This window comes from Epinephelus moara, chromosome 24, assembly GCF_006386435.1.
Source record: "Epinephelus moara isolate mb chromosome 24, YSFRI_EMoa_1.0, whole genome shotgun sequence".
In the NCBI taxonomy this organism is placed as follows: domain Eukaryota; kingdom Metazoa; phylum Chordata; class Actinopteri; order Perciformes; family Serranidae; genus Epinephelus; species Epinephelus moara.
Window position 1 is genome coordinate 20,890,896 of NC_065529.1, and position 13,909 is coordinate 20,904,804.

Here is a 13,909-nt window from a genome sequence, read left to right on the forward strand (position 1 = left end):
AAAACCCGAGACATTTGTAGCATCGTGTTGTGTGATCACACTGCACAATTTAGAGCTGCCGTTTATTGTGACTATCCCAATGTACACCTGTGTTATAGTGACACTGTGTAATCAGCATCTTGATATGCCACACCTCTCAGGTGGATGGATTATCGTAGAAGTGCTCACTAACACGAATTTGAGATCAAAATTTTGTGAGAAATACACCGATTGAGTGCATAAAAAAACCTTCTTTAACTTAAACCTGTGAAAAATGGTTGCATTTAAATTTTTGTTCAGTGTTTTCTTTCTACCAAACTGCACCTACCAATCGTCTCACCGCGCAGAAGGAAGCATGCATCTGTTCATGGTCAAGAGGCTCATGAAAGCACAAGATGTAAACATTAATGGTGTCCACCTCGGCTGAGCTGTAACATTAGTTAGCTCAGCGGTGCTAAGACAGCTAGCAGTAGATGCACACTTCCTGCACAATGATTCGGTTTGTGGGTGTCGTTTTGTCGTAATAAAATAGTTCCTTCCTTCCTCACAGCAGGGTCTGTGGATTATTGATCATTGAGTCACCACGTTATTATTTCTTGAAAGAGACATTGCTTTGAGCACCACAAGCCGAGTGCCACCCAGTTTTGTTATATTCAAGAGAAGACGGACATCTATACATCCAATATCTCCAACACCGGGACTCACACCGTAACAATCTAGATGATAAATAGCACTACAGGTAAGAGGAGACGTATATGTTATAGATTTTGGGGTTAACTGTCCCTTTTGAAACAGATTTTGTGCCTCAAATACTTTAAATCGCTGTCTGTAATAACATGACAAGGCTTGAAACAATTTTGTGACAATGTTTCTTTTTTTGAAAATTGACCATGAAGCTGTTTCAGTCGCCTGACAAGTTGCATCATCAAACACATCACTTTTATGTGCAACAACAACAAGGTATTTTCCTCTGTTCTCCTGGTGTGGTCTGTGAGACACAAAATCTCCACAGTATTTCTTCAGTCTCAACCTCCTGCTGAGGGCCGGGCTCCTGGTGACAGCTGGTTAGGATCCTGCTGAGCTTCACATCCCACACACACAAACACACACACACACACAGAGGGCACCCACTCTGCTATAAGACCGGACTCGTCTAGACCCTCAACAGCAGGACAAACTTTTACATGGACATTAGCACACTAGAGACTGACAGCAGGACTGGTGACTGTTAACAAGCATGTGTCAGTGTAGTATCAAAAATATCTGCTGATATAGATTTATATGTGTTTAATATTTCATGGGAAATAATTAGACTCATAATGAAGGAGTGTGTGTATTGTCAGAGCTGTCTGCTTTTCTTACAGAAACAAATCAGTCCTGTGTTTGTTGAGAGTATACATTAATTTTTACAGAAGCATCATGCATTCACTTGAGAAAAAAAGATCTGCTCTGTTTTTTGAATTAACAAGGTCATTCTCTCAAGTTACAAGAAAAGATTTTTTGGAAAAAATTCTCATTTTTCTGAATTAACAAGACAACTGAGTTCATGAGATTATTGTCTCATTAAATTCAGAAAAACAGCAGTTTTTTTTTTCCCAAGACAACTTTTCAATTCTGATATAATTCAGGAAAACAAAATTTTTCTATTCTCAAGTAAATTCACTACGCTTCAGTTCATTTTAGAGTAGATTGTTAATATCAAAGTGGCCACTCAGGGAACATTATGTTTGTAGGAGTGACACAGAAAGATGCTGACTCACTGTTGGGACAATTATCTGAAAGCTACTAAAGGCTTTTGCTTATTTTTATCTATGTCTCCATTAATGGAGGCACTGAGAGGGGACATCCGTAAGACATAAAGCCTGAATTCACGTACGTTCAAGGAGGAAAAAACATCAGGGTTAAAAAAAAAAAGAAAAAGGAAGTCACTCCTGCCATTTTGCTTTGATAGCAAAGTCCACAAAGGGTTCCTCTTCATAGACAGGTTGCAGAGTGTGTTTCTCCTGCGGTGAAATAACTTAAATACATTACTCATGTACTGTAATCAAGCACACTTTTAAAGTACTCTGTACATATATTTTCATTTCATGCCATTTTAAAGGTTTTTTTTAAAGCTACATTTCAGTAGGAAATATTGTACTTTTTACTGCTCTACATTTAGGTGACATCTTTAGTTACTGTTTACAAAATGCAACGTGCTCATAAAATAAAATATCATGGTTATAAATTAAAACCAATAACTGCACTTATGCCCTCTATGGCACCGTGGTGCCTCGAGGTAACATATCCAGTTTTGGACGTTTACACTCACAATACATCTTCAATTATGTTGCAATACTTAAAAAAAGAGCCAGGGCCCTGAGGAAACCAATAGCACTGTTGATATTATATCATGACTTTCTGGAGCCCATGCTGAGTTCCTTTTTTGGACCTTTCTAGGATGGTTCAGCTCCAGTAACTCTCACCACAAAAATGGTCTGACAACATCATTTAACAATCTGGCAAAAAAAGATTTACAATAATATATGAGTGAAGTAACTAAGTAATAGAAAATTGTTAAAATGCAAATGATGCCTTGAAGCAACACCTCATGTTAAAGGAATCCCTCCATGGCAGTTTCTGGTATTGTGTATTTAGTTTTATATACTGTCCAAATGCATAACAGGCGTCATGATTTCTTTTTATCCCAACAAATTAATCTAGATAAGTCTAATAATGTTAGTTTCAATAAAGTTCAGACTGTAATTCAGGCTTGTCAGTCCTCTCTACAGATCATACTGCATGCTTACATTTTACACTCTTTTTCGGCCATTTACAGGATGAATGCAATATTATTCTGTGACTCTTCAAAGAAGAGGAGGATAAAATTAGCACTCCCAGTTGATGTTAGTGAGGATGAATCAGAATTTAGAGATTAGGAAGACAACAAGCCACAAACAACCCAGCAGCAAGACAACACAATGTGGCAACATACAGTATATCAAGAAAGAAACATGACAGGAGACTGAAAACTGGAATTTAAATGTCAAACAAATAATCAGACATTGAAATATATCTTCCTATCTTGCTTTGACGATGGTTATTATAGATAGTTTGATAAATTGTCTGTGTAAAGTTTGTTGAAATATGCTTACACTCTTTAACACATTCATTCCTATGGGCTGCTCCAAAGTGGTACAGTGTCTGGTACAGAGTCTATTTTATGACAACAGTTCACAAAAAAAAAATTACAAACACTTTTTTTTCATCAGCTGGCATCAGAGAGTTAGGGAACTGTAAACATTCTGGTTGAACGTAGCAGTGTGCTGAGTCCATTATTCGCTGAAGGGAGAGAGCATTTTGAGTTTGAGTATTAACAGAGCAAAAGATTGACAGAGCTAAGACATGATAATCCTGGATGTTATTAGAGTAATGCAGTTGTTTTAAATCGCTATAAACACTGATTAAGGTTTGTCTTTGTTTCAGCAGGAGAAGCTGGACTTTGTTTAATTGTTCTACACTTCATTCACTGCACTCTATCAAGCAAAGGAATCCAAAGGATTACCACGATGTTCCCAAACTGGATGACTCAAAGCTGTTCTGTCTCTTACGAAATATTCCTCCTCTGTGTTTTGACCAGTGTTAAATAGAACAGAAGAATCTCATGCCGCACATGCTTGCACACTGAAGGATAAACATGTTGTGCAGGTCCAATTTAGACCTGCATCAGAAGCATGAGTTGTTCGCACTAGTTATGTTTATGAGATTTTGTTATAAAGTAAACTACGCAACAGTTCATGAATTCAGTTTTCAATTCAGTTTCATTTAATAAGCCCATTATCCCAAATCACAATTTGCCTCAGAGCCTTACAGCATTACGACATCCCTCTGTCCTTAAGACCCTCACAGTGAATAAAGAAAAACTCCACAAAAAATCCTTTAACAGGGAAAAAAGAAACAGTAGAAACCTCAGGAAGAGCAACTGAGGAGGGATCCCTCTTCCAGCACGGACAGACGTGCAATAGATGTCATGTGTACAGACACAACACAACACAATAACAGTAATCCATCTGACAAAATGATATATAGAAAGCAAGAGAGAGACAGAGGTGCACAGCAACAACAATAATTAAAGAAATATGAATAATAATAGTAGTTTTTGATAGTATATTATTAATATATGATGGTATATGTATGTGACAATAATAATCATATGTTAAAACAAAACATAAGATAAAACTTTATTGATCCCACACCGGGGAAATTCACATTACAACAGCTTAAATAGCCCAGATAGAAAAGCAAGGTGAATGGCGATAGAATACAAAATGATATCAGAATTAGAAAAATATAAAGTACTAAGTTTAGACACAACTATACACTCAATACTATTTACACTATATACACCTTTCACTTATGCACTTAAATATGTATATATGAATATATGTATGAGTATATATTTACAGCTGTACAGGATGATTGCACACTGGATGTAATACACACGGTGTGTAGTGTTGAAATTAAAAACATTGTAAGATCAATTAAAACAATGTTGCCTTGCAAAGGCAGATTCCACAGAGAGGCATACTGCAAAGAATATTAGTAGCAGACATTTCGCAGTGAGGTTCACATTAGGGAATAGATAAATATTGCACAGAGTAAATATTGCATGCAATTCACAGTGTGGATATACTGTGTTGCACAAGGTAAGGAAAGTGACTAAGTAATGTGACATAACAGTGCTGCATTAAGTTGTACCGGTATTGATGTGTATAATGATGTAGAAGTATGACTAATAATGATAGCAGTAGTAGTGAGCATCAGCGAGGACTACGAGGACAACGAGATCTAGGCGCAACCGTGATCTGAGGGAACCTGCGAGACAGTGGCCTTAGCAATTAGTTATGAGTTGCTATCAAATGAAGAGAGAGAAGGAGAGAAGTGGCTCAGTGTATCATAGGAGGTCCCCCGGCAGAGTAGGTCTACACCGATCAGCCAAAACATTAAAACCACTGACAGGTGAAGTTAATAACATTCATCGTCTTGTAACAATGCATTGAAGTTCTGACATTCATGTGGATGCCACCTGACATGCTCCACCCATCTGAACACCAGTGCAGAGCACATACCCCTCCTTATGGCAGTAACACTCCCAAGTAGCAGTGCCCCCCTAGCAGGACAGTGCATCATGCCACACCACAAAAACTGCTCAGGAATGGCCCGAGGAAGGTGACAAAGAGCTCAAGGCGACAACCTGGCCTCCAAATTTCCCAGATCCCATCGTACAGGACTCAAAAGATCTGCCATTGACAAGTGCCATTGCCATGAGGGGGTTTACTTGGTCTGCAATGGTGTTCGGGTGGGTGGAACGGGTCAAGTAGCATCCACATGAATGCCAGGACCAAAGGTTTCCCAGCAGAACATTGCACTGTAACAAGATGATCAATGTTATTCACTTCAACCACCAGTGGTTTTAATGTTTTGGCTGATCGGTGTATATCAGCCTAACTAGGGGCTGGTCCAAGGCAAGCCTGAGCCAGCCTGAGCCAGCCCTAACTATAAGCTTTATCAAAGAGAAAAGTCTTAAGTCTGCTCTTAGATGTAGGGATGGTGCCTGCCTCCTGGACCGAAACAGGAAGATGACTCCACAGATGAGGAGCCTGATAGCTGAAGGCTCTGGCTCCCTTTCTACTTTTGGAGACTTAAGGAACCGCATGTAACTTTCATCTGGGAGCGCAGTGATCTGGTGGGATAATAGGGTATTATGAGCTCTCTAAGATATGACAGAGCCTGACCATTTAGTGAGGAGAAGGATTTTACATCCAATTCTGGATTTTAAAGGGAGCCAGTGCAGAGAAGCTAAAACAGGAGAAATACGATCTCTTTCTTTAGTTCCTGTGAGTACATGTGCCGCTGCATTCTGGATCAGCTGAAGGGTCTTTAGAGACTTGTTAGAGCAACCTGATAATGAGGAATTGCAGTAATCAAGCCTGGAAGTAACAGATGTGTGGACCAATTTTTCTGCATCTATTTGAGACAGGATGTACCTATTTTTTGCAATATTATGCAGGTGGAAGAACACAGTCCCTGAGGTTAAATATTTAAATATTACTCTGAGGTTGCTTACGGTGGTGCTGGAGGCCAGGGCAATGCCATCAAGAGAAACTATGTCTTTAGATAGAGAGTTTCTGAGATGTTTCGGCAAGTGGTTAATAGCTTCACCTCTACCAGCTACCTCATGACAATGCTGCTTATCATTTTTAATTATGCTCATTATTATTTTTGTCTCTTTTGCTCTAAGCTGCTGAAGTACTCTCAGTCTTACAAATGAATGCATGCTGTTTTTACATTGTACTACTTTTACCTAAGTGAAGCTCTGATTACGTCTTCTAGCTCTGTGTCAGTATAAAGAGGGCTGAGTGTGTGTGTTTGTGCACCCACCCACCACCACTCGCCCCCACCCCTGTTGCCATGTGAGTCAGCAGCTGGTCCACACAGGAGGGTCCTTCCTTCCACTTCAAGCCACAACATGACTCGGGTTTGCGTCATCCAGGTCCCTCAGTGATGTATCAAGTGAAATTTGCAATCATCATGCAGTCATTTTAAATACATATAATCTGTCACGGTCAACTACACAGTGTCAGCTGATGTCGTCACTGGAGCTGTAAGACAGAGGCAACTGTGAGGTTGCTGAGGATTTTACTTGTGCTCTTATTAATGCATGCTGATGGTTTTGTCGCCTAATTTAGCTCGCAGCCACAGATTTGTCTCACTTTAAACCAAGGACGGCTTTGTACGCTGTACCCAGAGGCCAGAAACATGGTTTTAGAAAGAGCTTATTGTTGGAGATTTTTCCCCTCACAATCCTAAAACCTCCAGCTTCAAGCAGTATTTTGTCTGGAGAACCCAGTTTGGGGAAACACAGTTATGTGTGTGTGTGTGTGTGTGTTACAGAGGGAGAGCTGAAGGAATTCAATGAGGGGAGAAGCAGATCTGAGATTTAAGCACAGAGCCTATCATTGTTTTCATTTCAGTGGAAAGCAAGTGAGGGATTAAAAGAGAGGACATTAATGTTGTCATGTGTCTGATCAAACTGGGTCTCGGAGGTCATTACATTTTGCATTTTCCCATCCGAGGGAGATGCAGAGATCCTGTTTACTAAAAACCCAAGCAGTGAAACACATCCTCACAAGCCGACAGGAGGAAGAAGTGGGATCAAGCCTACAACAGTTTGTTCTCATGTGCAAAGTTACAGAGTCTAGAGGGATGACGTGTGTGAAAGAAGCTCTATCTAATCACTCCCCCATGAGGAAGAGGAGAGTGAGAGGGGCTGAAGTAAAGCCAAAGGAAAGGGGAAGGGCCTGACATCAACAAGCCAAAACAGCTGCCCCCTTCTCCCCCATGGAGAGACAGCAAGAGGAGCCTGATGGAGCAAGAGAGGGAGGGGAAGAGTGGAGGGTCTGTAAGTGTGCAGCGGGAGAGAGCGGCATACGAGGCATTTGAGGGTCTGTAGAGGCGAGGGGAAGAGACGAAGGTATTGGCAAGTGGAAAGGGGGCAGGGAAGAGAGAGGTGGTGAGTGTGCGCTTGCATGCTTTGAGAGTGAGGATAGCCAAGGAGCAAGGGACAGGGAAGAGTGTAAGAGGAGAGGGTCTGTGCTTGGTGACACTTTCTGGAGGGGTGAAAGAGAGGTTGTAAGAAGAGAGGAGGGGAAAGGAGGGGGAAAAAAGTCATCTGGGGTGGATTCCAAGGCAGGACAAGCTGTCAGAGAGACGGGCAGAGGTGTGAGGAGTCACTTGGAGAAAGAAGGAACATGCTGGGGAGGAAGACGTTAGCTGTCGCAGAAAAGTAAGGAGGCCCATCAAAACATGAAGCGCTGAGAGAAGAAGAAGAGGAGGACCTTCTGGAGCAAAGCACTTGCATGTTGAAAGAGCGGATAAGGGTTGAGGAAACTTAAGATACAGGGCAAAAGAGGTGTCTGCTGGAGGTATGGGGTGCATTCACAGCACGAGCACCGGCAGGATGAAGGTACATGGACCTGATACTGACACAGGAGGAATCCCCATAAAGGCGGACCCTGAGGTGCATCCGGAGATCCTTCAACTTGCTGAGGTAAGTGAATGACTACTCTTTAGGTCACCGTAAATCTGGTTGAACATGGCAGAAAGGTCTCGCTGTAAGGAGAGAGCTGTTTGCAGTTTGAGTATAAACAAAGCACATGATTGATAGAACCAACACATGATGGTCCTGGTGGATGTTATTACACTAATGCAGTTGTTTCAAATAGCCATGAACACAGCTCAGGGTTTGTCTTTGTTTCAGCAGGAGAAGCTGGACTTTGTTTAATTGTTCTACACTTCATTCACTGCACACTATCAACCAAAGGAATCCAAAGAATTACCACTACATTTCCAAATTGGATGACTCCAAAGCCTTTCTCTCTTACGAAATATCCCTCCTCTGTGTTTTTGCCAGCGTTAAATAGAACAGAAGCATCTCATGCCGCACATGCTCGCATACCAAAAGATAAACATGTGTTTTGCAGGTCCAATTTAGACCTGCATCAGAAGCATGAGTTGCACGCACTAGTTATGTTAATGAGATTTTTTAAAAGTTCGATTTTAATGTCCTTGTAAATTTGTCATCCCCGCTGCGTACAATGGGATCAGTGGCAATAAACGTGGAAAAAATAGACAGACAGTGGTGGACGACCCACTTGATCCCTCTTAATCATGTCTCTCTGGGGTCAAGAGGAAGTGGTATAAGTTACTGTCCGGTTCCGACCCGTCGTCTGCCTGGCTGCCGGCTCTATTTAGGAGCATGTATGGATTTAGGAGGAAGCCACGTAAAGCCTCTGGAGGGTTTTTATAGAGACTTAAAATAAAAAGTGTCTGTTGGTGTAGCACCGAGGCTACGCACCAGAATGTGTGTGTTCTCACATGTCAGGGTAAATCATACTCCGGCATGTTATACGTCAGAGTGAAAGGACAAAGATAGGAACATTTATTTGAAGTAATGTCACTTTGTTTTCACACAGCTCTGCAAGTGAACTCCTGGATCTTGCTGGAACAAAAACATTACTCAGATCACATGTGGCTTCAAATCCCCTAAAGCCCTGATTGTGTGTGTCTGTCTGAATTTCTTAGTGTGTGTGTGTGTGTGTGTGTGTGTGTGTGTGTGTGTCTGACCATGCCAAATTATGATAACATAGTCCCAACTGAATGGGTGGACTCTGCAGTGGAGAGGAATGAAATATGTCATACATGCAAACAGTCCAGGAGTTCTTAATGTTGTTTGTAGTGTGTTTTCTTCTCTGTCTGTCTGTCTGTCTGTGTGTGTGTGTGTGTGTGTGTGTGTGTGTGTGTGTGTGTGTCTCTCTCTAACACACACACACACACACACACACACACACACACTCATTCCCGCACCTATTTTCAGCATTTTCATAGCTGTTTAGAGGTGACGGCCCCTACTCATGCAGGTTAAAAATACCCTGCCAGAACCAGAGCATACCCCTGGCTTGCCACCTGCTCCCGTCCCTTCCTGCGTGGATCGTGTGTGTGTGTGTGTGTGTGTGTGTGTGTGTGTGTGTGTGAACGCGCACGCATGTGTGTGTTACTCAAAGCTAGAGGTTGTGGCTCCTGCTCTCCGGCATGTCATCACCACTGAGGTGTCCCTGAAAAAAACACTCACGCAGACCAAGGCATTTAGTCTGGGGGTGTGTCACTGTACTCTGTATTCATTTACAGTGTGTGTGTGTGTGTGTGTGTGTGTGTACTTTCACGTCTATCTTTGTGAGAACCAATTTGGGTTTTTGCCCATGAGAGTGAGGACATTTTGGCTGCTTCTCACCTTTGGATAGACCATCAAAGGCCTGTTTGAGGGTTCAGATTTAGTTGTAAGGTTCAGGGTAGACTTTGGCTGAAATAAAGGTGTAGGTGTTTCGGGTTATATCTATACATATACATATTTTTCCTCTTACCTGTTGTGCTATTTATTAGGGGTGGGGGAAAAATCAATACAGCAAAGCATTGCGATATTTTTGTGTGGCAATATCATCATCATCATTCCACAGTGCCAAGTATCAATTTTTTATTATATAAATTATTAATATTACAAATTTTTCAGTCCACTGCATACAGTTTGCTGCTGCAAAAAAAAAATGGCTGAAGTGAGATGAACAGACTGGAAACTTTATCTTATTACATAAAACAGATGTTGACAAAGTTTTGCTCTGCAGACATGATTTACAGTTGAAAACAGGTAATAAATTGCAATATATCACAATATATGTTATCGCAATACTCAACATATCACAGCATATTTCAAATCACAGTAGTATTGTATTGCGACTTAAGTATCGTGAAAATATCGTATCATTGATCCTCTGGTGATTCCCACCCCTACTATCAATCTAAATTGTTTTGGTGTGAGTTGCAGTGTGTTGAAGATATCCGCCATCTTCTCTTAAATATAAAGGAACTCAATGGCACTCAGACTGTGGTGCTCAAAGCGCCCAAAAAATACATTTGAAAAACTCAACAGCAACGTCTCTTTCCAGAAATCATGACCTGGTTACTCAAGATAATCCACAGACCTTGTTGTGAGCAGTTTCATGTAGGGACTGTTTTCTTTCTACTAAACTACACCCACCAACCGTATCATTGCGCAGAAGGAAGTGTGCATCTACTCACTGACGTGAGGCTTGTGGCATCACGAGATGTAAACATTACTGCTGTCCTCCCCGGTTGAGCTTTAACGTTAGCTAGCTTAGTGATGCTAGGTGAGCTAGCGGTAGGTGCACACTTCTTTCTGTGCGGTGATACCATTGGTGGGTGTAGTTTGGTAGAAAGAAAATGGTTCCTACATGAAACTGCCCACACCAAGGTCTGTGGATTATCTTGAGTAACTGGGTCATGATTTCTGGAGAGACATTGCTGTTGAGTTTTTCAAATGTATTTTTTTGAGCACCAAATATCAAGTGCCATGTAGTAGGCGCTATCTTCAACACTCAGAAGCTCACACCAGAACAATTTAGGCTGATAAACAGCACTGCAGGTAAGAGGAAAAATGTGTATTTTTGATTTTGGGGTGAACTGTCCCTTTAAGCTGAGGGTGGGAGGCTAGAGAGTGCATGATGTCAATGAAGGTCTTCATTAGTATAGAATTACAGGGTTGCATGTGTGTGCCACAGCTTTATATTTTTACCATTCGAATGAATCATCACAATGTGTACATTTCATAAAATATGTTTTAATGCATATGAAAACATATATTTTATGAAAAATATATATATGTTTTAATGCATATGAAACACACTCAGCTTTAGATAACTTTCCTGAGTTTTTGAATAACAACCTTAAAATGCTGCTGCTGCTGCTGCTGCTGCTGCTGCTGCTGCCGTCCTCACAGTAATGAAAAGCTCATGCAGCCTCAGTCATAAAGAAATCCATTATGCTTCTGTTTGTGCCTGACCCTCTCCTCATCTCCATGTTAGAAGTGGAAGTGCTCCGGGCTCTCTGCAGTGGTCAGAGATGCTTGCAGAATGACACACGCTTTGGCTGCAAAAATCCAAACGGGGTGGGGTTCTTTAATACTGCAATGCAATACTGCAACACTGCTGATAGTCATGGGAGCCTCTGGAGACTGAATGTCCCCTCCACTTAAGTTCTTTCTACTGGGATCAAATGTATAACACCTGTATACAGCCCAGGGCAGTCCATGTTTAGTCCAAATACAAAAATACTTTTAAAAACTCAACCTTTTAAGGGTTTAAAATGCTCAAAATTATAGTGCATTAAACTTATGCTATCTCTGTGACTGGATTGTAATATGTAGCATATGCTCGTAGTGTTATGTACACCCTTATTGCTTTCTCCTTTTACTGTTCTCTGAAATGCTGATCAGGGGAAACGGAGGGAAAGAACAGCTGGGAGAAAAGTGCGGCATTATGTGAACAGACACCCCTACGCTGTGAGATTCATGAGTCATTTCATTTGTTAGTTTTAAATTGAATGCCTGCACTTTGGTCCCATTTGTCATTGTTTTGCAGATGATTAATGCCACACAAATTGTTTCAGCTTAAGTGCTAAATCAACCAACCGACTGCTAACAACTCTGGTAACACGCTGTGTTTTAGAGCTTTGTTTATTGCTGAACAGAGAAGGATGATTGCCAACTTTTCATCATGCTTGGTAGCACCAGCAAACAGAATAATACTTATCATTTTACAATCTTTGATATTTAACTTAAAGGAGCAGTGTGTAAGATTTAGAAAGATTTCGTGTTCTCCTGGTTAGAATTCCTTCAGTGTTCATTGTTCAGGAGATTTTTACCAGGAGCCAGATTATCTGCAGAGGTCTCTTCCTCTCCAAAACAAAGAAAGCAGGTGATTAAAGCCATTAAAAACACCAAATAAAGCAGTTTTAAGTTAAAAAATCTGGTGTTTTCCTAATGTTGCTTGTTGCAGAGGGGCTTCTTACTATGGTTCTCAACACAAAAACACAAATGGCTCTAACTAGAGCCAATGTTTAGTTTGTTCTTTCTGGGCTACTGTAAAAACATGGTGGTACAACATGGTGATCTCCGTAGACGAGAGCCTGCTGCCTTTGTGGATATAAACGGCTCATTCTATGGTAACAGAAGCACAACAATCTTATTTTCAGGTGATTATACACTTAAGAAAATGTACTTATTATATTATATAAGTATTATATCAGCACTTTGGTACTCTGTGGTTGTTTGAAAGTGCTTTACAAATAAAGTTGGATTGGATTGGATTATATCCCATCTCTCCCAATACATCTCCCCTTAATCCTACACACTGAACCTTTAAGGGAAAATGTCCATTAAATGAGCATCTTTGACATGAAATAATTAATGGAAATCCTCATTAGTTGCATTTGTCAGAGGTTTAACAGCTCAGTCTGAGGTATGTAATTGAGGCAGCCTGCCCCCTAAACTCCCAAAGTAAGAGATATGACATAAAGGTATTTAAATGTATGGGTGTGATTAACTTATTTTAAGGGACATTTGTCATCTTGTGATCTTGTGACCAAAGTTGAGACACAGTTATCCCCATTAGGTCAGCCTTTACTGGTCAGAGAAAGTTATACAACTATTTGTCCACCAGGCGGTGCCCTTTACTCGTCCTGCGTTTCTTTAGTTTGAACCTCAAACTGACACCCTGGCATCAAAAGATGAGTAATTGCTTTGAGATTTCAACATGGAACTGACGAAATGTCGTCATCTGAGATGTTTGTCTCTTGAAAGAATTCAGGGACCTTTAAGGAGGAGAAGAAACAGCACTCAGAGTCATAACTGGCCAGTGTCAGCTTCAGGGGATCATTTTGCAATACACCAACGCGCTTACGTCAATTTACTGTTGTCTTGGGTAACATTTGAATATTAGAAACTGGCTTGGACATCATCTCTCTATAAAAGCTGTGTTGTTTTGGTGATTTTTTGGGCATCTTGGCTCAGATGTGCAGCCACAAAACCCAATTACATGTGTAAACATGGAAGAATATTTGTAATTGAGTTGACCAAAAGCAAATGGCAAAGGAAAAATCAATTAAGTGTCTAGTTATGTTACGTTAGTATTTGCAACTTAGTGTTACTCATATAATACTTATAAAAAGATGATATATTCAGATGATAATATATAGAGATTTTAAGAAATTTCTCTTGTAGCAGTGGATTCAGTTTTTGTGTATTCTGCATATTATGGCATTTCATGTAGATTAATTTGTCTTCATGTGCAAAGAGAGCTCCTCTGAGTCCGACCAAGCAAACTCCTCAGTGCCATTACTGAAGACTCCACTTTTAGGCCCACAGGTGATCTCAGGTCAGGTGTATTGGGGACACGGTTCTATGTTCAGCAGCTCAGTGGGCCATTACATAAGTCTAATCGATTCAAGCTCCAAAATTCAGGAGTTATGTAATAACATTTAA

At 40.7% G+C, this 13,909-nt stretch overlaps 1 protein-coding gene across 2 annotated transcripts in view; it reads left to right on the top strand.

Moving 5' to 3' along the window:
• Nucleotides 1-7,401: 7,401 nt before the first annotated feature.
• The window catches only part of LOC126386503 (tensin-2-like), a 38,769-nt gene continuing 32,261 nt past the window's right edge, over nucleotides 7,402-13,909 (top strand). For both annotated transcript variants that reach the window (XM_050038896.1, XM_050038898.1), the window contains exon 1: nucleotides 7,402-8,068. In XM_050038896.1, coding sequence (XP_049894853.1) covers nucleotides 7,946-8,068 — 123 coding nt within the window. In that variant the 5' untranslated portion in view covers nucleotides 7,402-7,945. The remainder of the gene's footprint in view (nucleotides 8,069-13,909) is intronic.